This window comes from Cyanistes caeruleus, chromosome 1 (assembly GCF_971803275.1).
Source record: "Cyanistes caeruleus chromosome 1, bCyaCae1.hap1.1, whole genome shotgun sequence".
Lineage (NCBI taxonomy): Eukaryota > Metazoa > Chordata > Aves > Passeriformes > Paridae > Cyanistes > Cyanistes caeruleus.
The window spans coordinates 9,183,407-9,207,561 of NC_141701.1; the positions used below are offsets into that span (position 1 = coordinate 9,183,407).

The 24,155-nt window shown below is 41.2% G+C and overlaps 1 protein-coding gene across 2 annotated transcripts; it reads left to right on the forward strand.

Moving 5' to 3' along the window:
* The first annotated feature begins 1,734 nt into the window (after positions 1-1,734).
* Positions 1,735-24,151, forward strand: HHLA1 (HHLA1 neighbor of OC90). 2 transcript variants are annotated; one of them, XM_086878771.1, is made up of 18 exons: positions 1,737-2,530; positions 5,604-5,666; positions 6,829-7,013; positions 9,728-9,836; positions 10,743-10,802; positions 11,872-11,952; positions 12,417-12,500; positions 12,595-12,678; positions 13,977-14,060; positions 14,628-14,684; positions 14,793-14,879; positions 15,689-15,775; positions 16,835-17,026; positions 17,547-17,618; positions 17,845-17,919; positions 20,578-20,734; positions 21,367-21,449; positions 21,677-24,151. In XM_086878771.1, exons 4-18 carry the CDS (start codon positions 9,761-9,763, stop codon positions 21,718-21,720), a joined length of 1,323 nt encoding a protein of 440 aa, XP_086734897.1. In that variant the 5' UTR covers positions 1,737-2,530; positions 5,604-5,666; positions 6,829-7,013; positions 9,728-9,760; the 3' UTR covers positions 21,721-24,151. The 2 variants fall into 2 exon arrangements, with proteins under 2 accessions (XP_023777295.2, XP_086734897.1); XM_023921527.2 differs by lacking the exon at positions 6,829-7,013 and having other exon boundaries at positions 1,735-2,530.
* The last annotated feature ends 4 nt before the right edge of the window (positions 24,152-24,155 follow it).

Consider the following 24,155-nt stretch of genomic DNA (forward strand, 5'->3'; position numbering starts at 1 on the left):
TGGTGCATTTCTTTGTGGTCCTGTGTCTGAATGAGACAGGAAGAGAAATATGTGAAACATCAACTCTTCCCAAAAATTTAGCTGGACACAGAGAGGTATTTTTAAGGCATTCTCTGTGGCTTCAGTTTCATGGCTGTCACCAAGGAATCAGCTCTGCTGAGCACTTGAAACACAACCTAAAATGGTTTTTAAATTTTTTGTGGTAGGTAAAAAAATACTCAACATTTATGCCATGTCTTATCCCACTTCTAAATCACTGTAAAGTAGGAATAATTAAAAGATCCTTTAGTACTGCAGCATTAAGTTGTAGTGCTTTTGAGTCAGGCTCTCACCTGAGAAAAGAACCAAGTTATTTTTTTCCAAAAGACTGACAGTTTGTGTTTTTTAAAACTAATGTATCAGAATGTGGAATTCTGAACCTTTTGGGGTTCAGGGGTTTTTCAAGTGTCTTCATTTTTATAGATAACTATATGCTTATCATTACTGCTTTAGCACTGAATGTCCCAGCCCAAACTGAAGGGCTTGAGCTGCTCCCTGCAGCTGCCAGGCACAGCAATGACATTTACCTGAGGATTTCACAGGTACAACAGGTGAACCACTCAGCTTTTGTTCACCTGCACTGTAAGGTATTGCATTAAAATTTCCCCTTGGCTGTCACCCAAATACTGGAGCCTGACAAATCACTGGATTTCAGTAAAGCACTAGGTCTGACCTTTTAAGAAATGGACTCCAAAAGGGGAAGAAGGTGTGATACCTGTTCTCAGGAAAAGCCCTGCTTATATCCAGGGATGCAGTCTGTGCTTACCTCTATATGGGACTTTGGGGATCCTATACAATTGTCTCCCACCTAAGAAGATTAAGAATTAGGGTCAGCAGTTTAGAAAGGGTAAAAATTGAGTCCAGTGTGGCTCAAGCAACAGTGTCAGGAATGGAATTTTCTCAGTGTATGCTTCTGTTTCTTTGCAGGATGCTTTGATTTTTAAGATTCACCAAGGTAAAATGGTTGTTTGATTAACATAGAGCATTCTCTTGGAACACAGAGCATCTTCTTGGACTACAGAGAAGGGATGGAGTCAGGAAAGCCAAGTGCCGTGGCAGAAAGCAGCAGGAGAGCTAGACATCATTTAAAGAAATTGCCCTCTAAGATAATGGCTGGCAGCCCAGTGGGTTTGGGAAGCTTTTCTCCTGCTTCTTTGTTTCAGGTGCAGATGGACAGCAGAATACAGACCAGAGATCATGAAAAAAAGGTGTAATATGTGCTATGAATGTTTTGGCAGATTTGACTGATCAGTTACTTCTCTGACATATATCCTATCAGAAATAAAATCATTGGATAAGTCATTAAATATTTTTCTAAGTTCTGGACTGCTGAAATTTCTTGGTATCTAATCAAGACTTTATGAGGATCTGTGTTTAAAAATGCCAAGTGGTTGATCACAAACTAACATCTTTGGAAATCCCCAAGGAGTAGTGCACACTATTGTGTAAAAAATCTCATTTCTTGAAACTCACACACAGATAATAAAACCACTAGGATTTCTTGCCTCTCCACTAGACATTTTCACACTCTCCATGGCTCCTTTTTTTACTTTCTCTCCTTTTAGTCCCCCAAGCGCATACTTGAGTTAAAATAAAGTTTCACAATATCAGATGCTTCAAAAGAAAGTGTTTCCTATTTTAGCCTAGTAAATATACAAAACATTCTTACTGAAAACAGTTTGTAGAGTTTAATGTGCATTCTGTTCGGGAGCTTTTGGGGTGTTAGTACCAATCTTAGCAAAACATTGATAAGAAAAATTAAAGAAAAAAAATATAGAAATGAAAGAAACCATCTGCAGTTCTAAATATATGTTCTGAAATGGGAAAGATACATCTTTATATATCACTATACATTTGGGGTTCTACAAAGCAAAGTGCTTGGTTTTGAACTTGAGTCAGAACAGGCCCCTGCAGGGCTCCAGGCCGGGGCCTGAGTGACTGAAAAGCTCCCTGAGGGGAGGCCCTGGGGCCGCTGGCCAACAGCAGCTGAACATGAGCCAGAGTGTGCCCAGGTGGCCAAGGAGGCCAGTGGCACCTGGCCTGTGCCAGCACTGGTGTGGCCAGCAGGGCCAGGGCAGGGATTGTCCCTCTGTGCTGGGCACTGGGGAGGCCACAGCTCAAATCAGTTTTGGGCCCCTCACTGCGAGAAAGACATGGAGGGGCTGGAGTGAGTCCAGAGAGGAACAGCAGAGCTGGGGAAGGGTCTGGAGCACAAGTCTGAGGAGCAGCTGAGGGAGCTGGGGGTGCTCAGCCTGGAGAAAAGGAGGCTCAGGAGAGGCCTCATCACTCTACAACTCCCTGAAAGGAGGCTGGAGCCAGGTGGGGTCAGGCTCTTCTCCCAGGTAACAAGAGACAGGAAAAGAGGAAATGGCCTCAAGTTGTGCCAGGGAAGGTTTAGATTGGATATCAGGAACAATTTCTTCAATGGAAGGGTTGTCAAGCACTGGAACAGGCTGTCCAGGAGGTGTCCAGGGAATCACCATCTCTAGAGGTAAGTAAAAAATGTGTAGATGTGGCACTTGGGGATGTGGTTCACTGGTGGACTTGGCAATGCTGGGTTAATGGTTGGACTCAATCATCTTAGAGGTCTTTTCCAAACATAATAATTCTGTGTTTCTTTACATAATTTTTTATTTTAGGAGATGAAATGTTATTCTTCTGAAAAAGATTGAGAAAGAAACAGTAATACATTTAGAGAATTGTCCTTAATAAAAATATTTTTGTGCCAAAAAATATAATTGAAGGACATTGATAAAATCTGAAATTAAAACTTTATAGAGCTAGTACATTTCTTAATAAAACAACAGAAATATCTTGTAAAAATCAAATGGTAGAGGGCTAACAGAGAAGTGTTGAAGTGCAATCAGGTTTTCTCAGAACAAATAAAATTTACTTGACTGATACTTTTCTAAACAAAATTTTTTAAACAGCCACTCAAAGATGCTTTCATGGAAACATTTGCCACAGTAAAATAAAGCATAACTGAAAATAAAACTTAAATTCTCTGGAGTAAACTTGGGTTAAGCTTGTTTCTTTGTGCTCTATTTAAAAACAGCATTTCCTTCTCTCTTGCAAGCCACAATCTGAGAGAGAGTGTGTTTTCTAACTGGGTAAATCAGACAGGTTTGCCAGGTGCTTTAGGAACTACAGTGCTCCAGGTGCCACAGCTCATCTTTTAGGACAGAGATGGTTCATGTCCCAGCCAGGGAGGAGGGTGGTCACACCTGAGGACATTGTCACACCAGGATAGAGCAGCTGGGAGGAGAAGCTGGCTCATGCCACTGGCTGAGCATCCACAAATGTATGGCTGGAGCTCTTGCAGTCACTTACACAAATTGCAATTTCTGTAGAGAAATGTATGCTTTTAATCACACCTAAAGGCCCAAGAATAAGCCAGAAGGAAGAAGTAGTGCACTGCTTTCCCTCTGTGCTCTCAGCCCACTGAGAGATAGAGCTCCAACAGCCAGACTTCATTTTCTCCCTCCTTACAGAACATCACACCACACTGTCTCTTACAGATAAGTCACAGGCATTTCCTTGAATTTGTGTTTATTTAAATTGGATTAGCAGGGCCTTACCCTGTGCAACCTTCAGCAAATTGATGCATTTGCTAGGTGATTTATATGTATTGTGTGTCTATACTGTGTTACTAAGAGACACTAAAAATGTCTTCTTTTCCTGTTCTGGATTTTGGGATGCTAGTTATGGACATAGTGCTGCCATACAAAGGGATGCTGGAAAAAGGAGTCATGTAAAGACTATACTCCTGAGAAAGCTACTTGCTCAGAGGGATGTTCTGAGTGAGAACACAGCATTGTCCCCAAGAGTCAAAGTTGGGGCTGAACAAAAGCCCCCTCCCAGGTCACCTGAGCATTGCTCAGCAGCTGAGGAAAGTTAAAATTACAGAGTCCCAGGGTAAAACACAGCATGAGGCAAAACCTGCTGAAAGTCTAATTATCCTCACAGGCAAACATCAAACGGCTGGAACTGATCCCAGCACACACATTTTCCTGGCTATACCTGGTTTTGTCAGCTGTTACAGAGAGGACTTTCATCCCAGCCTTCTTGATGTGATATTGAGCAACTGGTAATTAAGTCAGTAAAAGTAAGTCTTGCCAATGAAAAGGTGCTTCCATATTCCTCCAGCTGCAGCATTCAGTCACGAGTCTCAAAAATTTTCCTTTTCTCACAACAGTAAATTCCATATGGAATTAAATAATACTAGATGCAGTGATGCCCACCACATAATGGATTTTTTTTTTTGAAAGGCAGAGTGAATAAAAACAAGAAAAAAATGTGCTTGCATGTGCACAAATGTGTAGGCATTTTATTGACCAGCTACAGCTCTGTTAAATGTGGCTGCAGTTGCCTTGCAGCACCTGAAGTTCTTAGTGAAGGCAGAATTGTTAGACAAATAGAGACACAGCTCAACCACACACATAAGATGGTCACTAAACCACTTATTGTTTCATAAACCACCTGTGAATCCACTTAGATTTCCTTTATTAATTGCTGCAACCTTTTGAGTGTTTTCACAAGTTGAAATGTTTGGTGGATTGTGATAAAATTACTGAATGGATCATCATTGGCTTTTAACTGTGCTGTATCTAAACTCACTGATTTCAGAGGAATTCTTTCCAGCCTGCTGGAGTAAATGGGAGCAGAATCTTGCTGGCTGTTTCCAACAGTGATCTTCCCTTGGATGCTACTAAACGTCACTCAGCATCACTGAAATTGCCCTATGTCATTGCTCTGACCAAACCTCTCTTCCTTCCTCACCACTTAACCATGATTCCAGGCAATTTTTCCTGTTTAAACTGACATTTTATTCCTTTTGAGGTTCCACACTTAAGGTACACTTCAGGTGTCATCTCTGCCCCCTTGACACTGTCCCTTGTTTGAACTGAAGGATGTCTAAAGCTTTCCAAGAGGTGCTCACCCTTGCCTACTTCTCACCATCAAAGGTGGCATCGGTCTAATTGCAGTAAGCAGAGCTGCTCCTTTAAAAGGGAAAAAAAATCCTCCACAATACAAATCCTTTCTACTGCCAAAAGGAGCTTCCAATCCCCACCTGACCTGCCACAGAGCCTTTCCATGAGGGATTCAACAGGCACTTTGTGTGCTTACGATTGTGTTACCTCTGGTTAGTCCTTCAGGGATTAGGATAACGATTTTCACAGGATTTTAAGGAAAGATTATCAAGCCTGTCTACTCAAAGTTTTTCACAAAGTGTTTATTAAGACCTGGCAATAACTTCCAGTTTTATATAGGCTCTGAAGATAATAACATTTGTCATGAGAAATCAGGTAAGTTGATATTAACTATTCCAGATCTTGGTGGTTTTGCTTGTACTTGTAGGAAACCATTTCAGCTCTTGTAGGAAACCATTAATGCTCAGTGGAAATGTAGCAAATTCAATTATGTTTTATTAAATGTATATTTATCACATTTTATTTTATTCTCACACAAATAAATCTGAACTTAAAAAGTAACTGTATCAATGTAATGAAGCATGCAGTTGTAACACGGGCATATTTTCACATTAACTTTAAATATTTCTTTAGACTTGGTGCATGATGGTGTGCTTAAAATGAGACATGACCTTTAGATATTCCAGCTGAATGAAGGTAAGGAAATTCATAGTCAAGGGCTTTTCCCTTTTATTTCTTTGTTCTCTTAATTTCTGTTCTGCTCTGTTAAGCATGAAGACATGAGAAAACTGCTTGATATTGGAGTGCACTACATCTGTACAGGAAAAATGAAAACAATTCAAACTTCATGGTTACCTGCCACATTAAAAGGAGTTCTACTGAAGCATAGCTAATAAACACATTGGTTTAAGATTGCTGTTAACCTAGAGTAACAGAGAGGGATTTGGTCTTCATACATGTATAAAAGTAATTTGAACCGGATTAAAATCTCCAATTCAGCAGTTCAGGGAACTCTGGATCAACAGTTCTAAATAAAAGAGATCCTACTAATATCATTCAGCTTAAAATAAACAGAGGATGATTGTTATATCCAGCAGAGGTGAAGGAGAATTTGTAACCAAAGGCTTGACCCTCAGCCTTTATCAGATAAATGTTTGGAAGGAAAACCTTCTCTGAGTCAGTTTATGGGATTTGTCTGCTCGGGGCTGTGGGGCACCTGTGCCTTCAGCGCCTGTGAATCTCAGTATAGTCTGAAATGGAAATGGTGATTTTGATCTGGAGGACAATGAGGGTTTCATATTTGCAATCTGGACATGTATTTCAGTCATCGCAGTGGAGTCACTTCAAGAGAGATACAGTTGCAAAGTAATAAAGACTTGCCCCTGATAAATAAAAATTGGATATCAAATAACCAGAGTAACGCAAACGTGACGTGTATTGCAAGAGTTAATATTACTAATATTCATATTGCTGAGAGATAAGATATTTCAGGCAACAGTTCCAGGAACAGTTGTCACACATGGTTTTGAAATTTAGTTGGATAGCTTAGAGTTAGTGCTGGAAAAAGACTTCAAGAAGCAGCTAAAAGCTAATGCTTCAAATTTAAATCAAAGTCCCTACCAAATAATGAGCAAGGGTAGTCCATTTTGGAGTGATATTCCTAGCATTAAGATTTATCTGCAATTTCTTTTTGAGCATTTTGTGCTTGTTAGAGAACACACCAGTGCTAAATCTGTCATTCAGCCAAAACAAGCACTCTCATGAATGGAGGACTTTGCATCATTTTATACCAACAATACTCAATATTTCTTTGCTAGGAGTTGAACAGGATTTGTCTTACTGTGATCCATCCTTCCAGGTTATGTTTGCCTTTTGTCCCTATCATTAGATGTTTTGCTTGGTTGAGTCTGTAGTGTGACATGGCCAGGTTAATGCCTTCTCTGAATTCCTGCTGGAAATCAGCAGTTGTGTGGAGAAAACTGTGTGTTGATTAGCACAGAGGAGCAGCTCAGTGGGGAGGACAGCAGGGAACTGACAATTCAGGTGAGCAAGAAAACTTCACTCAGTGTGTGGGGAATGTTATTTTGTTTGTACTTTTACAGCTTTTCTCTCTCTCCTAAAATAGGTGATCCCTTCATGTGTCAAACCTCTTGCCTCTTCTCTTTTAGGGCTGTGGTCTGTCTAGACCCTGCTCTTACCTGCTACACCAAGGGAAAATGATTTTCCCTTGTTCTGCTGCCATGAGCAACTCTGGCCAGTTTAAATAAATCACTACTAAGTTAGATCTCTGATAGGAAATTATCTGCTATCTACCCTTTTATTTATGAACATTTGTAAAACAGTTGTGCTTTCACATCAGTCTGTGAAATGCTCTTACCAAGGATTTCAGTGTTAGTGTGATTCTCTGGTGAGCCAGGAGAGCCCATATTCCTCAAAGCAGGTCCTGGAAATCAAGTTTCCTCATGGTGGACGAACACTGGCCATTGATCTGTGGGGACAGACTGAAAATGGGGCAGGGTGTGACCTCTTCCCCCACCTCCCAGGTCTGGGTCTTTCACCCTTCTGGCAGCCAGAATCCTTGGGAAGGGCAGAGACGTGGGGTCTTTCCCCAGTCAGGGCTGCAGAGATCCTCCAGCTGACTGGCCTTGAACCACAGGGACAGCTCAGTGGCAGCACTTTTGTTTCCTGCTGATGTCCTCTGGGTTGGTGTGCACAGGGACAGCACTGGTCATGCAGCCTGGTCACTCCTGTGTGCATGGAACAGGTCATGGGGAACATTCTCAGAGCCCATAAACACTGAGCCATCATCACAAAGTGCAGCTCATCCCAACGCAGATTTTGCAGAGCTAAGGGGACACTTATAGTACAATCAAAATTCATAAAGTTCTACCAGAATTCATAAAGTTCTACTAAAAAAGCAGCAAACCACCCCACTTCCCACCTCAAAAAAAGACAAAACCCAATAGTTCCCCTTTAATAGGAGACTTGATTATCCAGATGCACCAGCCACCACAGATCCCTGCTCCAAGTCACATGTAATTACAAAGCTCCCTTTACATGATCACCCAACTCTTCACCTCCCAAAGCCTGCTCTCCCTAACAGCCACCTCCTTGCAGCTTTGCAAAGCACCAGTTCCTCATACTCTGCTCCACTGAGGAGCCTCTCTCACTAACTCCTCTCTACTTCATTGAACCAGACCAAAGATGACAAAAAAATGATCAGAATCCAGAGATGTGGGTTGGTTTTACACCTATCTCCATGCATACTACTCCTCCACTGCTTCCACCACATCAGCTTTGAGCAGGCTTGAGATAACACACTGGTCTCCCCTAATTACAGACTCCACAGATCCATAAAAAAAATAGTTGTTACAAGTCCCAGGAAGCTTCCTAACACCAGAGAGTGGAAGCAGGGATAGCCTTGCCAGGGAGTCAGGCCTTGTGATTGTCTTGACAGCAATATTTTCATGGTCTGTAGTCTAGCAGTTTGCCAGATCCCAAATATTGCTGCAAGGAAAGCCAGGTTTAGGATTTTTGGTGCTAGACTTGTCCATAGGATACTGGACTCTGTCCATGCATAATTACTCCATAGAAAGGTCATGGAATATGAAGTCTGGGAATGAGATTTGGCCAACACTTTCTGCCTCAGTTCTTTTCTTCTGCACATGTTGTGCAGAAACTGTGGATGAGTCCAGGCTTGGGACTGAGTAAAAAGGATTGGGCAGATGGACTGAATAGGTAGAATGAACTGCTTGAAAGCTCTCAGAGCTTTGCTTGAATTAGCAGAGCTGGCACACACTTTTGACTCATCAGACCAGCAAACACAGACATTTCCAACACAGAAATATTTAGTATTGTTTCACCATCCCAAGGAAGAGTCTCTTTACAGCCACTAAATACAAATAAGCCATTTTTTGAATGTGTTAATTCTCTAGTGACTTCAACATGAAAAATATTTTAAATATGATGATAATAGTTTTCTAATCAGGCTGTATTATCTTCAAGATAATGATTTGCTGCATACTTGCAAGATTAGCTGCTCCAAGAGGATATTAAAAAATTTTGGACGTTTTTTTTGCTGATTTTCATATCATCCTTCATTTTCAACTACAGACATGTTTTTTGACATGTTCTGATATTGCAAAAACAGGGCAAACTTTAAAAGAAACTTTTTTTTTTTCCCCTCCCTAACCACATCTAATAAAATCTTTGTAACCTGGAAATCAGGCCATGGTCTGAAAGGCAGCACACTGTTAATCCTTACTGAGCAGGTAGGCAATGCAGCACAGGACACAACCTGGTGATAGTAACTACAGAAAAACAAGGCCAAGAATGATCAGAAAAGCAACATTCCTGTGGAAGGGAACCTCAGTTGACATTTCTGGTTTGAAACTAAACATAAGCAAATTTTATCTTGTTTTAACAGAAAGGCTATAGGCACTTGATGTGTCAGGTGCCTTTTAGGCACAGCTCATCCTGCCAGGGAAGAGGGCTGTGTTGACAGCCTTACCAAGTCCCCAGAAAAGCCAGCTAGGTAGGACTCAAAAATCAAGAGGCACACGCTGAACTCACAGCACCCACAGGCACAGAGGCAACACTGATTGTGGGATCTGTTTCTTTGTCATTTCCAGCATCAATCTTTCTCTCCATCACAGAGATATTTCTTCTGAGGCCAAATCATTTTGGGACAAGGGCTGGACAAAATCACTCAATGCTAAAAATTTCAGCACCACCAAAAGAGCATTTCTCTCTCCTAGACCAGCCAAACCTGCTGGAAGTCAGCATTCATAATGCAGGGGTTCTGCTGGCATGTGGTGGTGAAGATAAGCCTGGGATTTCTGTGTCTCTTTCTGGTTTTCAGCACAGGTAAGGACAATGGTCTGGTGCTCCCCAGGGAAAAACCCAGGTGCCTCTTTCTGCTCCCATAGCCCCACTCCCACATCTGTGGCAGGCTTGGTTCTTTCACCCTGTGAGAGCAAGACTGATGGGCTGGAGCTCCAGGGCTGGTGCCATTCAGCAGAGCAGACCAGGCAATGCCTATTCCTGGATCCTGTGCCAAGAGTCTGGAACCAGAGAGTTTATAAGGAAAGAGAGAGAGAAGGGTTAGAAGAGCTCCTACTGCCTAGATTTTCAATCCAAATTTAGCTCTGACTAATTGAGCTGATTAATGTGGTGTTAATAGAGCTGATTAACACCACATCGCCATTTATAAACCCTGGATTATACACTGTCCACTGGGTATTTCTCCTTTATAAACATATATAAAGGGGAACTTGGATGGGCTGAGAAGCTGAAGCTTCATAGGAACATGGTAGAGTAACATTTTCTAGCACTGACTCCTTTGGAGAGCATTTTGGATTACTCTTAGGAGGCATTCAGCTCTCCTCTGTTGGCATAGGAAACCTAAATCCCAAACACATATCTTCAACCTGTGTTGCAATCTCTCATTTACTGCTGTGCACCTCAGCTGGTCACCGAGGGAATCCCAGAAACCCAGTCCAATCTCCTGAGCCCAGTTTCAGCCCATTCCTCCTGCAACATAGCTCTTGAGGGCAGTCCTCAATTTCATGACTGCGCTGAATAACAAACATGCACAGAGAAGGGAAGATTTCTTTGGATTTGGCCTTATTTTTCTCTGTACCTTGCAACAAATTCTGTGTGCAAACCTAGTGAAGATCTCTACTTATATTTAATATCATATTTTTATTTTGATTATTGAGGGGCAAACTCAACAGGGGAAACTGTTTCTCAGTCTCTTTCTTCACTTTTCAGCTTCGTGCATAAGAAAAGAAAATAAGAAAGAGAAGCAAGTGGCAGTGCTGGCTACTGCAGGTAACAGGGAGCACATCAGGAGCTCCAGTGTTGGGGTGTCAGTGGGAGGTGCTGTGTTGGGCGTGCAGGTGGCAGCAGATGGACCCTGCTCCTGCAGAGTCTGTGAGCCCAGCCCACCCCTGCTGTAAGGCCACCCCATCCAGTGCTGTCCCTAGCCAAGTTAACAACTGTCCTTCCCAAAATCTACTCTTCTCTTTTTCCTTTCTCTCCTTCCCAGCTCTTCATTCCCTTTTGGTTTACCTTTTCTCTCTTCTGTGCTGTAGACAAGCGCTGCTTTTAGCTCTGGGGTGCAGCTTGGCTTCAAATTGGTTATAAATAATACTGATGTCATTGGAAAATTGCATTTCTTACCAAATTCAATTTTGTTCTCATCTCAGCTTTCTGTGCTTCTTTTTCCATCCTGCTCTGTTCTTCCGCTCTCTGTCATGATCACACACACCTTCCTCCCTCACACAGACACTGTACTGCTCTGCTTCAGCATGACTTTGTGGGAGGGAAGCAAAAAAAATATCTTTGAAAATTTTGACTTGGGAAAAACAAATAAGCAACATCAACAGAAATAAAGCATGTTAAGATAAAAAGTGTGATGTGGCTAAAGCAAAATTATTCTGTTGTAGCAAGCAGTATAGCCATCCATGTAGCTGAAAAACAAAAATCTGTGGTTTTATGTAGGTTTGGGGAAGGGGGAACATTTCTTAGACACTTTCTCTGCCTTTTATGACCTGTATGGTGAACTCTGCTGCTCTGTTGGCAGCAAACACCCACCACCCAGCAGGAGAGGGCACCAGCACCCTGGTGCTGGCTGGGTCCTGCAGCTGCTCAAGGGCATGGTCAAGGGCACTGCTGGCAGACCTGAATTTTGGCCCACCATTCTTCTGCTTCTATATCTTGCTGTTTTCTAGACTTATCTCTGTGGTCCTAGAATTTTATTTCCCATCAGTGTTTTTTTGGTGCGCCCCAGTATATAATCTGCTCATTTTGGTTTTCCCATTCTGGCAGATGTCTAGCACATAGAAACAGTGGATGCACAGCTGTTTCCTTGTGCCCTCATGCATCCCTTTTCTTTCAGAGCTGCCTGCAAAGTCGCTGGACCTGGCTGCTATTAACCTGACAGAGCTGGTGAATGGGATGCTGAGCTCTGCACTCAGAGGTAATGGCTCGTGACTGGGCAGGTCACAGCTGCCAGCCCAGCAATGCAGGAGAAGAGGCACTACAAGTGTTAGCAGGAGAAGCTGTAAACATGTGCTGTCGGCCTCCAGAATTGCTTCTAGGAGCATATCACCTTCATGCATTTATAGTGCAGATGGCTGTCTGCCCCTGAGATCTTTGGAAATTAGCGTGGGTTTATATATAGACACAATATAATTACTTGTGGGAAGCCTTTCAAAAGCAGTTTTTAATCCAGTGTACATTTCAATTAAAAGAAAAACAAAACAAAAAGGAAGAAGCAATACAAAGTATTTCCTTCAGTGGAAATGAGAACAGACTGAATGTGAGGCAGCTGTATCACACTGCAACCTCGGGAATTCTTTAGACACTAAATGAGCAGAGTCAAAACATGCTGTTCTCACAATTTGTTCCAAGCACTAATAGCACATATCTGTGTTTCTGCAGGTACCAAGAAACTCTTCTCTTTGCTGAGTGTCACCTCTTACAGCTCGTTTGCCTTCCACAAAGTGTCAGTCACCATTTACAACAGTGAGTGTTGGTGCTTTGCTTGGCTCAGGAGCAGTTTCTCCCCCACAGCCTGTGCAACAAGACACTGATTTTTTTTCTCTGTCTCTCCCTGCAGTCTCTAACATAAAAAATATTGACCCTGGCAAGTTCCCTATGCACTACTGCTACTGTTTGAATAATGTGACAAATGACTTGACAGGTGGGTACACAAAAAGGGTTGGCAATTGCATGTGCTTAAGCTGAATTATTTCCTTTGGAGCTGAAGGCTGTAGTCTGAATTCTGCAGACTTCATCCTTATGATTGCCACCACCACAGTGAGATCAACAGCCATAACTCACGACAAGTGGCTGCTCTAACTCCATGACCTCAGTCTCAGCTGGCTGCCCCCAGCCAGCCAGTCTGGGATGGAGCCATCAGTCAAGTGACTGGCATGGTTTGACTGGCAAAAGGCCTCCCTTTCCTCCTTGGAATACTAATTGCAGCACAGAAGAGACAAACAGCAATATATGATACATCACCTTGGGCACTTTTTCTCTCCCGAGATGACAACAGGAGATGAACAAAGGCTTCTCTGCACCAATGGATTCCAGCAACTTCAATGAGCCCAAGGGAAGGAAAAAGCAAGGACTAACATCTTCATAGAACTGTTGAATGGACTACAAAATGCTGTCAGGAAAACCCTTCACCTGAAATCCTCATTCACACCCCTGAATTTAATATTTCAGGGTGCATCTGTGTTTGGATTCTAGGGCTGGTTAATGTAAGGCATCAAGGGTAGGTCAGCAGCTACAGACCAGACTCCTCTGCCACACGTGGTGACCCTGCACGAACCACAGTGGCTTTCACAGCTTTCTCTGGACCCACACATCTCACAAGCTTTTATGGATAATTACCCAGTTTGCCTTGGAGAATAACAGAGAAGCTTTAATCTTTCTGCTGCAACTCCAGAACACCTTGGGGATTGGAGCATTCTCCAAATCAGTAAAAATTCAGGGCCCAGGTCCATCACTCCCTAAGTGAGAACAGTGACCTGTTACTGCTAGAAAATACCATCACTACACCACCAGCCATTGCTTGGGCTGGCATCTGAATCATCAGTTTGTCTGAAGCAAAACCCAGAAGAAAAGTCCAATGCTTATTTGAAGGTCCCACACAGCAGACAGGCAAAGCCTGCAGGCTTTAGATCTCCTACATTTAAGCAGACCAAGTAAAGCATTACTTTAAAATGTTCTCTTGAACAGATAAATTCCATGTAAGTTTTTTTTTAGACACACTGATGTTGTTTTGGATATCATCTTTGAAATATACTTCTGAAAGGATTCTCATGGTTTCTTCAGTCCACTACATCCAGCAAAATATTTTAACCTTTAAAATATTTTTAACTTTGTAATGTATGAGCATATATCTAAAATAACATAACATATAAAAGTGAATTTTTGACTTGGCATACAGGATAGGATATTTTCAATAATAAACTTTCTCTATTTGTTGTCTAGATTTTACAGCTCTACTTGTTGATATCATTGGAAACACCACCAGTTATCTCACAGAAATTTTCAAATCCACATCTATTCTCTCAGGTTTGCATTTCCTTTGAATATTTATCATTGTCTTATCTGTCTCATTTACTCCTGGCATGAAAACAACCATAAAAATGTGATAAAAAGCCTATTGCTCTTACTCAACAGCATTTTTCTTGCAACACATGGAACAAGATACACATATAATGTGTATATGTGTAATATAGAGATGTGCATGTTTCTATGAGCAGTTATGTCATTTGAATGTTTTATAATTAATTAGTAAAAATTTATGGGTTTGAAAATTATTTTTTACATACTGATAATCTGAGCAATTTTGATTCACTGAGAATGAGTATGGGCTATTTTATCTAAAGATTTTTTTTTCTATATAAAAATACTTATAATTTAGAATTTTAATTAGATTGAAACCTTTTCCTTGAAGATCCTAACATTTGGATTTAATGGTGGTTTGAGGTTTTTGTCAAAAATTAGATCAGAAAGAACATAATTGATCAGCTGCCATAGCCACATGCCATTTATTGTTTGTGTTTTCAACTGTTTAAAATAATTCCATGTAAGGAAAACTGGTAATGATGATCTCTTTTATGTTTTTTTGCCTTTCAGTGCGTCAAAGCAATGACTCTGATTGTATCTACATCTGTGTGATGGCAGGGCAGACAGGTAAAAGTTAAAATCATTCCACCCAAAAATATTGCCCTGATTTTCCTCAGTGATGATTTATACTGGAAACAGGCCTTTCTTGATAATTGCAAGCATTTCTATTTGCAGGGAAAAATCTGTCTGATTTTTTGGAAATACTAGAAAAGTCTCCTGTTATTAATTACACATTTTCCAGTAACACATCATCTGACCTAGGTAAGTACATCCTGGGGAACAAAAGGAAACAGGAACCAGAGTGAAATCATGTCCAGATAGCTCTTGCAATGAGTACTCCATCCTCATTACTACAACTATAAATATTATTTTACTCTTTATTATTGCTTAAGTATCTGCATAGTATTATATATTTGTTTATAGTTAGAATAATATTTTATATTGTTGAAAATTTAATACAATAATTATATAATAAATGCAAGTAAATTTTACTTTTAAACTTTACTTTTAAATTTTACATTAAAACTTTTAAATTATTTTAAATTGTTACAAGGTCTTCTGGTGGAGGAACACATAAAAGCTGCTGGGATGAGAGCTTTTACAGAATTCAACATTGGGCTGGGGAGGGTCTCTAGTGCTCTTAAATCTGACTCTGTGCCTTCCATAGCTCTCAGCACAAATGACCTCCTACCTTTACATGAGTTACCTTCAGAGTGGAGGTGAACACATTCAGTTGTCCTGCATGGTTTCTCCATCCAAAACTGCTTTGCCAGTTTGAGCTGCACTTCAGGTGCTCCCCCTTCACTGTTGCCCATCACTATCTCCCGTTTTCAATGACAGATTAATGCAGGCAGACTGAAATCAGTGGCAAGTTGTGTGTGCTGAAAGCTGTGGGATGCTTCTATCCTTTTAAAAACAAACAAAAAAGATGACACTTGGCCAAAACCCCCTTTAATTCGAAACAACTGCTGCTTCTATGGCAGCAGAATCTGATTTCTTTCCTTTTTCTCGCACAATATGCAGTGGATAATGAGTGCTCTAACCTTGTTTTCTCATACCTCAAAACCTAGATTCAATTTTATCAAGTTTTGTGAAATTGCAGGAAGACCCAAACAAGACACTGGATTCATCAGCAGAATATGTGTGGAGATTTAAATGTGAGCAAATATTGTCAGACCTAAATTTTTGTTCCCCTGATTAATGTATTGATAAATTATCATGTATGTTTGCTGTGCAGTTAATGTGATGTTAACTCCAGATAAAGCATAAAATTTCTCTGAATCAGCAGATGATGTCAGTAAAGCATTGAAGAGCTAGAGGATAGAAAAACTCTTGTGAAAAGCCATTTTACCAGAAAAAATAAGTTTTCTAAAGAGGCAGAGAAGAACAGAAAAAGTGGTTATTGATTTCAATCCAGAACACAAGATTATTTAAACTATTTCCTCTAATTTTCTATAGTAATATTTTTCCTGTATTATTCTCTATCTATTTCTTTGTATGACATTCAGTTTCACTTGAGCATTTCATAAACTTTAGTACATTTAACTTTGCTACAGGGCTACAAGATAGAAAAGTGCTGCTCTTCCCCATTTTAGAAGCCAAAAAACAAAAAGAAAAAAGCCTGCTGGCTTGTAATAGAAATTAATAGAAATTCTGACCTTGATTTCATAGCTCCTTATCTTCACAGCTGCATCTCTGTCCTACAAAATGCCTGCATTTCCTGTAGTCAGTCTGCTGTCTTTTATATTTTTTTTTTAATTTCCTTAACCACATGCCAACCTTTGTTATCTGTTGTCAGTTCCCAAACTGCAGCATCTGCCCTCCAGTTCCTGCCTGCTCACCTTCAAACACACAAGACCTTTCTCTCTTTCTGCTGTAGTGAAGCAGTACAGGAAATTAAGCACAAATAACAAAATCCTACAACCCTACAGGAACATTCCAGTTCTTTTTTTTTTTTTTTTGTTCATGAAAACTCACACATTAAAATGTTCTCAGTTAAAATTTCAAATATTATTGGAGCTCCCTGTGTTTCCATATTTAAAATGAAAAGGAGGTGTGGCTGCTCGAGTGCCAGAGAAGTACTCAAGGAGTAGATGGGATTTTCTGGGTGTATTTTAGATATTATTCTCCCCCAGTGTGTTGCAGTGGCTGCTGCTGTGGGGCACCAACACCCCCAGTGTGCTGGTGCCCTCTGTGTGTCTCTCTTGCTTCTCCAGCTACCAGGACCCCTCTCACCCAGAAAGGGGAGGAAATCCCCACCACAGAGCTCCCACCATGGCCAAGGACAGCTGCAGCCAAAGGGTTTCCATCACCCCACGTGGATGCTGCCAGGCCCCAAGGCACGGCCAGACCCGCTCTGAGCCCTGGGGGGAACTTGGCCCTGTCTCCAGCCCTGCAGCCCAGCCCCAGTGAGTATGGCCAGGCACCCTGGAACCTGCCCTGCCCCTCTGCTGGGGGCTCTGGACAAGTGTCTCTGAGGTAGAGGCTGGAGGGCCCCTCAGGGAGACCCACTGTGGTTACCAGTGAGTTGGTTATTGCAGAAATGTCAAAATCAGCTGTAGGTTCCATCCTGTAGTTTCCTATCTTTAGGGGAATAACTTTATTTTGCTTCCCCCAAACACTTCTGTCTCTTGGATCTTCCCTCATATTTTGCTCCATATTTGGTGAGCAGGCCTGTGAAAAAGCAATATAGAGATGCTCCTTTTGGTGTTCCCTAAACATGCCTTCTTGAAATCCTGCCCTTCCCTAGTCCACAGGCTTTTCAAGTTCTAGTCAAGTACTATTTCAAGTGCCTATTTCATCCTGACATTTTTATATGTCACTGTACTGGGTGAGGGACTCTGGCTGTTGAGCTGTCTCATACATTGCAATTCTTCTCAGCAGGCATATAAATAATGAATAACAGGAAGTGTGTCTCTGTTCCCACAGCTGACATGTCCATGTTCTGGATGCAGACTGTGTCTCCACAAGAAGCCAGCAAGCTGATGCAGACAGAGCCAGGTAAGACTGATCTGGGGTAGCAACAAAGTGTGTCAGTTGGCATATTTATGAATTATAAAGTAATATATAGATGACTGATATTTATTTATACATCACTGTCTATGTAAGTGTTTATTAATGAACTGTGAGTTCAGGGTTAGTTTTTCTTTCTTTTCTGCTGCTCCTTTGATCAACCTGCCTTTTTTTTGAGTGTCAAAGCAAGTTCTGTTCTTTTCCCTGCCCTTAGATTTGCCTTCCACAGTACTGTCTGTGCCACCTTCCTACCGACCTGGTGTGACACTGAAACTTTACTCAGCTACCAGTAAGTAAATGCACCTCATGCAGCAGAAATAGCAGAATGTTTGAAAGCAATGCAAGATTGAAATGTTCCCGTGCAGAAAAAACATATATGGTTAATTTGCTTGTGATAGTTTATGTATGTAAACACCCAAAATGTCCAAGGGACTGCTTTCCCATTTGTTTGTGAATTGTACACAGCTGCAAATTCAAAACAGATGATACTGGGGTGATAGAATTAACATAGATACTCTGTGTGGCAATTTTAGCATTGATTGGTTATTGGAGAATTTGTTCTTTAAAGTCATTCCAAAAGAAAATACCATGCTTTAAATCTCATCATAAATAAGATGATGTAAGCAGTTCATGCCACATGAAACCCCCAGGACTGTTCTGAACTTACAATACTTCAAACTACTTCCTCAGCTAAAAAAGGATCATCATCAACTAGATTTTCATGAAAACTCAGTTCTCATCTGCTTGTGTTTCTCTGTGCTTCTAAGAGAAGCATAGATGCTGGGTAGTGCAAAGGAAACATATCAGCCTAACCTGCAGGGCTCTTCAATATCCTTTAGGCTTGATATTTTAGACAAAACCAGAGGAGTCTAAGGAAATAAAATGCTGGGCAAATAACTTTGGTTTTCATGGTCATCTTTTTAGATTTTATAATGCTATTTGATTCTGAAATGAGATTTAGTTTTCACCCATCTTACTTCTGTTTTAAGAGCTCCAAATACCAGAGTCCTCCTCTGGTGTGCTGCACTACAGGCCCTGGAGAACCTAGGATGTTTTGAAAAGGCTGGGAAACATGGATTTTAGTGAGATGGGAAAATTGGAGTCACCAAATGCCTCTGTGAGAAACCATGCTGGCAGAGGTGCCTGCCTGATTCTAACAATCATATGTTTGGAGAAATAAGTCCAACAGTGGGATTCCAAAGTCAGAAAGGGCATCTGCATTGTTCTGACAGATTATTCCAATTATTCATTTTTTAATTCACAGAAGTGGGTGCCAACTAATAAGACATGTAAATGTCCATGTTAGTGTGCAGGGAGGGATATTTTGAGTCTGAATCACTCACTGTAACTATAACATTGCTCTTCACTTCTGAAAATTTAATCTCAGTGTCACGGGGATGTGATACTGAATTAATAAAAGAATTGTCTGTTTACTGGAAAAGTCGGTCACTGCACTGCCCCTGACAGTAATGAGGCAATTTGAAACACACGAGAGGAAATCTCTGCACAGGAACTGTGATTCTTGCCTTTTCTGGTCTCCTGACTAATTCAATTCCTTAGAGAAGTCTTAGAAAAGAAAGTTCTGAAATAAATTCCTACTTTTAATTATCTTTATGAACTTATATACTGAACACAAAAAAATATATTTCACAGTAGAAATTTATTACAGAAGATGTATAAGGCATTAGTATGAATGGGTGAAAATTGAAATTTGAATGATATGATGTGAATATACTATGCAATCAAAAATTAAATTGAAAATTAATTGAAAAATAATTTCATCATTAAACAAATATAGTATTATGCAAATACAGTGTTAATTTAAAGTGATTGTCAAAAATGAAAACTAAATAAATTTCCTTAGCTTTTAGCATTTTTGTTTGACTTTTCTTTCCCACATAGATGACTCCAAATTGAAATTGCCATCATTCAGTTTGCAGCTAGATGAAACTGAATTTCTGCAGGCAAAACACATAGCTTGAGTAAAGCATTTAACACCTGGTTATCCTGGTTGGCAGGATAGAAGGACCCACTTCTGAGGAGGCTGAAATTTGTAGGAAGAAGTTTTAATTATTCATCACCTTTATTATTTCTCATCAATTTTAACATTACTTTTCAGGGACAGCTTATATTAAAACCTCATTGCCCCATGCTCTGATGTTTGGTTATTAACATGAATTGTGTTTACTTAAGCAAGGAATCAGTGATTTTTAATTTACTCCATGTAGGAAAATATCAAGGTATGTCAAATGCTATTAAGTGGACAAAGCCTAATGACATTTATGTGCAATTGCTGGGGTGAAGAGAAATGGGTCTCCCTCTTTGCCATGGCTGGCTAATTACACCTGGTATTTGTGTAGTGCCTTTGACACACAGCTGGTTTTCAGAGCAGCCTGTGAGTTTGGGAGCTGCCAGTGTCTGTGCCTTACTCCTCACATACTCCTGCTATCTTGGTCGAGCACTGCCAGGAGAGAAATAGTTTCATAGCAATCTCTTTCAGGCTGGCAGAGCCTTGATTTTCCTCCTGCCCAGGAATGCCTTTTTATATTAAATTTCTTGTCAGGATGAGATGATTCAAGCTTATTTCAACAGAACTTCATTAGTCCAAATTTAACCTTCATAACCTCTGCTATCACATAACATAGCATTGCCCAGAGCTATAAAGTGTGTGAGACATGTGAACCTGGAAATGCAATTACACTGTCTGAGGGGATTATGCTCAGCAGGTAAGAAAGTTTATCCACACATGGCCAAAGCCTGCTGCTAGTTACACAAATGGAAAAAATAGTTGTCAGACCCTTCCTTCCTTCCTTCCTGCCTTCCTTCCTGCCTTCCTTCCTGCCTGCCTGCCTGCCTCCCTCCCTCCCTCCCCCCCCCATTGCTTTGTACAGTAAGATATTCAGTGGGACAGGTATTTGGGGTATTTCAGGGTTGTGTGTTCCCCCAGGGTGCCCGCAGGCGATGCTCAGAGAGCCCCGTGTGACCTCACCTCCCGTCACTCTCGTAGTGCAGAAGATCAAGCCCTGCGTGATGGAGCTCTGTAGGTTCTTTCAGCTGTGCCTCTGTGTTGGTCAGAGAAGACATTCCAGAAAGGAAGCCATGAGGTAAAACCTGGCACGAGTTTTTCTTTCTCTGTCTGCTTAAAATAATCCTTCAGGCTTTTTTTTCCCCAAATGACAATTTTCAATCACCAATGATTATTTTGGAGGGTCTGTGGCCACAGACTAAGACCCAAATGTGTCCCAGTGCACCTGTTCTGGCTTCAGTATTTCAGCTAAGTGAAAAAAACCCAGATGCATTTTTCCAAGCATCAAATGACATCACTGAGGTTGGAATCTAGCTTTTTATTTCCATATTTAATATTATTTAGATATACCATGCTTATAATCATAGATTGGTTTGAGTTGGAAGGGATTTAAAGACCATTTAGTTCCTATTGTGCTGCCATGGGCAGGGACACCTTCCACTGGATCAGGCTGCTCCAAGTCCCATCCAGCCTGACCTTGAACACTTCCAGGGATGGGGCATCCACAGCTTCTCTGGGCAACCTGTGCCACTGCCTCACCACCCTCACAGTAAAGAATTTTTGTCTAATATTTAATCTAAACCTGCCATCTTTCAGCCTGAAGCCATTCCTCCTTATCACTACATGCCCTTGTCCAAAGTCCCTCTCCTTATGAAAGATAACAAGCCTCTTATCTTTAACTGCATCTCCTATCTGCAACTCCATCTTCAGGTACTGTGTTGAATACTATTCCTGGTTTGTGAAAAACGCAAGTTATGTCTGTGAAAGAGTCAAAAGAGTTGCCTACTCCCACAGTAAGTACATTTTCACTTGACATCTCTATAGCTCTACATACCTTATTATGAAGATAGAAGATTTTTCTATATCCACAGAATAATTGCTGTTTTTCATCAGATAACTATTTTATCTGATAATGATTTTTAAAGGATTTTAAAAAAAAAGGTATTATTTTACCTTCATGCATGTTTTAATATTTCCTTCTAAAATCTCTTCTAACTAATATTTTCTTGTGTTCTTCCAGCATTAAAGCAAAAATGCCTTAAAAACATCTGTACATCAGTTTAGAGCACTGGGAAATTTTACTGCAAGTTCGAAGACTGGTGGCAGTTTTAGTTTTCTTTTTGATTTCTCAGTGTAAAAATCAGAAAGCAACATCTTATTTGCAAATATTTGAAATCAGGCAAGCTATTAACCAGATGTTAACCTAGAAATGTCTCCTCCTCCAAGGCATTGTAAAAATAATGTGTAAAAAACAGAGATATTTTATACAAGTGATGTAACCACAATAAAAGAACTTAAAGGCTTTTAAAAATCTTGTTTTATAAAGGATATTTACATAGTTGGCTAGTGAATGGAAACAGTTTATTTTATTGACATTTGAGACATTGTAATCAAAATTAACAAATGAGAAGTAATTTAAAAGCAACTTGAAATACTGAAGACAAGAAGGACTCTCTGGTGTTAAACACATGCAGATTATCTTCTAAACAAAATCTTCCATTACTTTAGCAATGCCTGTTATGCAGTGTCAACCCAGGAAGAGACAGGATCTCTTGTACTTTGAGTTATATTTGTGTGAACTCACCAGGATTTGTAGAAACATGGAATTACAGAATGGTTTGGGGTGGAAGGGGTGTTAAAGATGATCTGTTTCCAGCCCCACTGGATCAGATTGCTCAGAGCCTCTTCCAGCCTGGCCATCATGTCCTTTATATGCAAGTCTGGTGAACTAAAATCCAGTTCTAAAAAAATGAAAGAATAACCAAATCAATTGCATGATCCCATATTTTTCTATGCTGCAGCAACATTATGCTACTGTTTACCCAGAGTATGTCCTCAAGCCATTAATATTGTTTTTAAAGAAGTTCATTTGCACCATAGCTGTTACACATTGACATTTCACTGAAGAAAGAGGTGTCCAAAGGCAGAGCCAAGGAGAAAAGTGGCAATATGAGCAATGCTGACCCCAGGGAGAGGTGGGATGTAGTAACTCACTTCTAAATTATATTTCACTGTTGTGCTCAATAGTGTGAGAGAAGAACTTCTGCCATGTCAAAGAGCAGGATAGATTGGAGAAGTACCAGTTACAGCAGATATTGAAAGTTAGGCCAATAGAATAAATAGGAATGTTGACTCCTACAGGGAGTATATGCTGGGAATAAGACATGCTGCTATCAATAGGCTGAAGAAATGGGCCACCAGAAACTTCATGAAGTTCACGAAGTGCCTGTAACATGGCCATGGTTCTGCTATGCCGTGGAAGATCTTGGTCTGTTGCAGCAGCTCTCAGTCTGTGCCCATTGCCTCTTGCCATGTCACTGGGTACTGCTGGACAGAGACTGGCTCTGTCCCCTGGCACCCTCCCCTTAGGTGTTCCCTGGATTGATGAGACCCCCCAAGACTCCTCCAATGAAGAGTCACAGATCTCCTGTCCCCTCCGCATGAGAAATGTTCTCATCCCTTCATCATCTCTGTGTCCCTTCCCTGAACTGTCTCAAGCTTTTCCATGTCTGTCCTGTTCTGAGGAGCGCAGAACTGGACACAGCCCTGCAGGTGTGGCCTCACCAGTGCAGAGTGGGGGGCAGGACCCCTTCCTTCAGTCTGCAGGCAGCGCTTTCCCAGTGCAGCTGAGGACATCCTGAACCCTCTCTGCTGCAAGGGCACACCTCTTACTCTGTTCAAGCCTGTGTCCAGCAGGACCCCAGGTCCTCCTCTACTGAGCTGCTTCCCAGCTGGGTGTTCCCCAGCACAAACTGGTGTATGAGGCTGCACCTCTCCAGGTGCAGGACTTGGCACTTGTTGAACTTCATGGAGTTCCTGTTGAGGTCCTTCTGGACGGCAGAAATGCCACTCACTCATCCCAGTTCAGTGTCACCTGCCAGCCCTCTGAAGGTCCATTCTGCCCCATCATCCAGATCATTAATGGAGAGTCTAAGCAGGGCTGGACCCAGCACTGACTGCTGGAATGCACCACCAGTCACTGGCCTCCAAATAGACTTTGTGCCACTGGCCAACACTCTTGGGGCCAGTCCATTTCCAACCCCTCTCCCCAGGCAAATCCAGCTCAGATATCAACAACTTCTCCATGAGGATCTTAGGGTGACCATGTCAGAGGCCTCCCTGAAAGCCTTGTAGGTCACAAAGGGCCTTTTGCTCATGTAAATATTTTTACAATTCCCAGTTGTCAGACTTGTCACTTCTCCATGCTACAATTCAGTGGACAGTTTGTCTCTGTTGATGGACTCCATGAAGGGTAGCTGTGCCTGGCCCTGGCAGAAAGCACACCTTGCTGATGAAAAGCAGCCTTCCCAAAGCTCACTGAATCAACTTCTCCTGGATTTCACTCAGCCTTGGATCAGAGCCACCGTGGATAGATTAAAGAAGACTTCCCAACCCTGAGGAATGCCAGTGTTTAAAGCTGTGTAAACTCTCACTCATCTTTCATCACCGAACACTACCTCTTGCTAAGCTATTAAAGCCATTTTCACATGCCCAAGAGA

Coding starts and splice junctions, on each gene's coding strand:
- HHLA1 (XM_023921527.2), top strand. Junction 15,776..16,834: donor ATATGTGTGGAGATTTAAAT/GTGAGCAAATAT, acceptor TTGCTTCTCCAG/CTACCAGGACCCCTCTCACC. Junction 17,920..20,577: donor GAAACTTTACTCAGCTACCA/GTAAGTAAATGC, acceptor GTGTTCCCCCAG/GGTGCCCGCAGGCGATGCTC.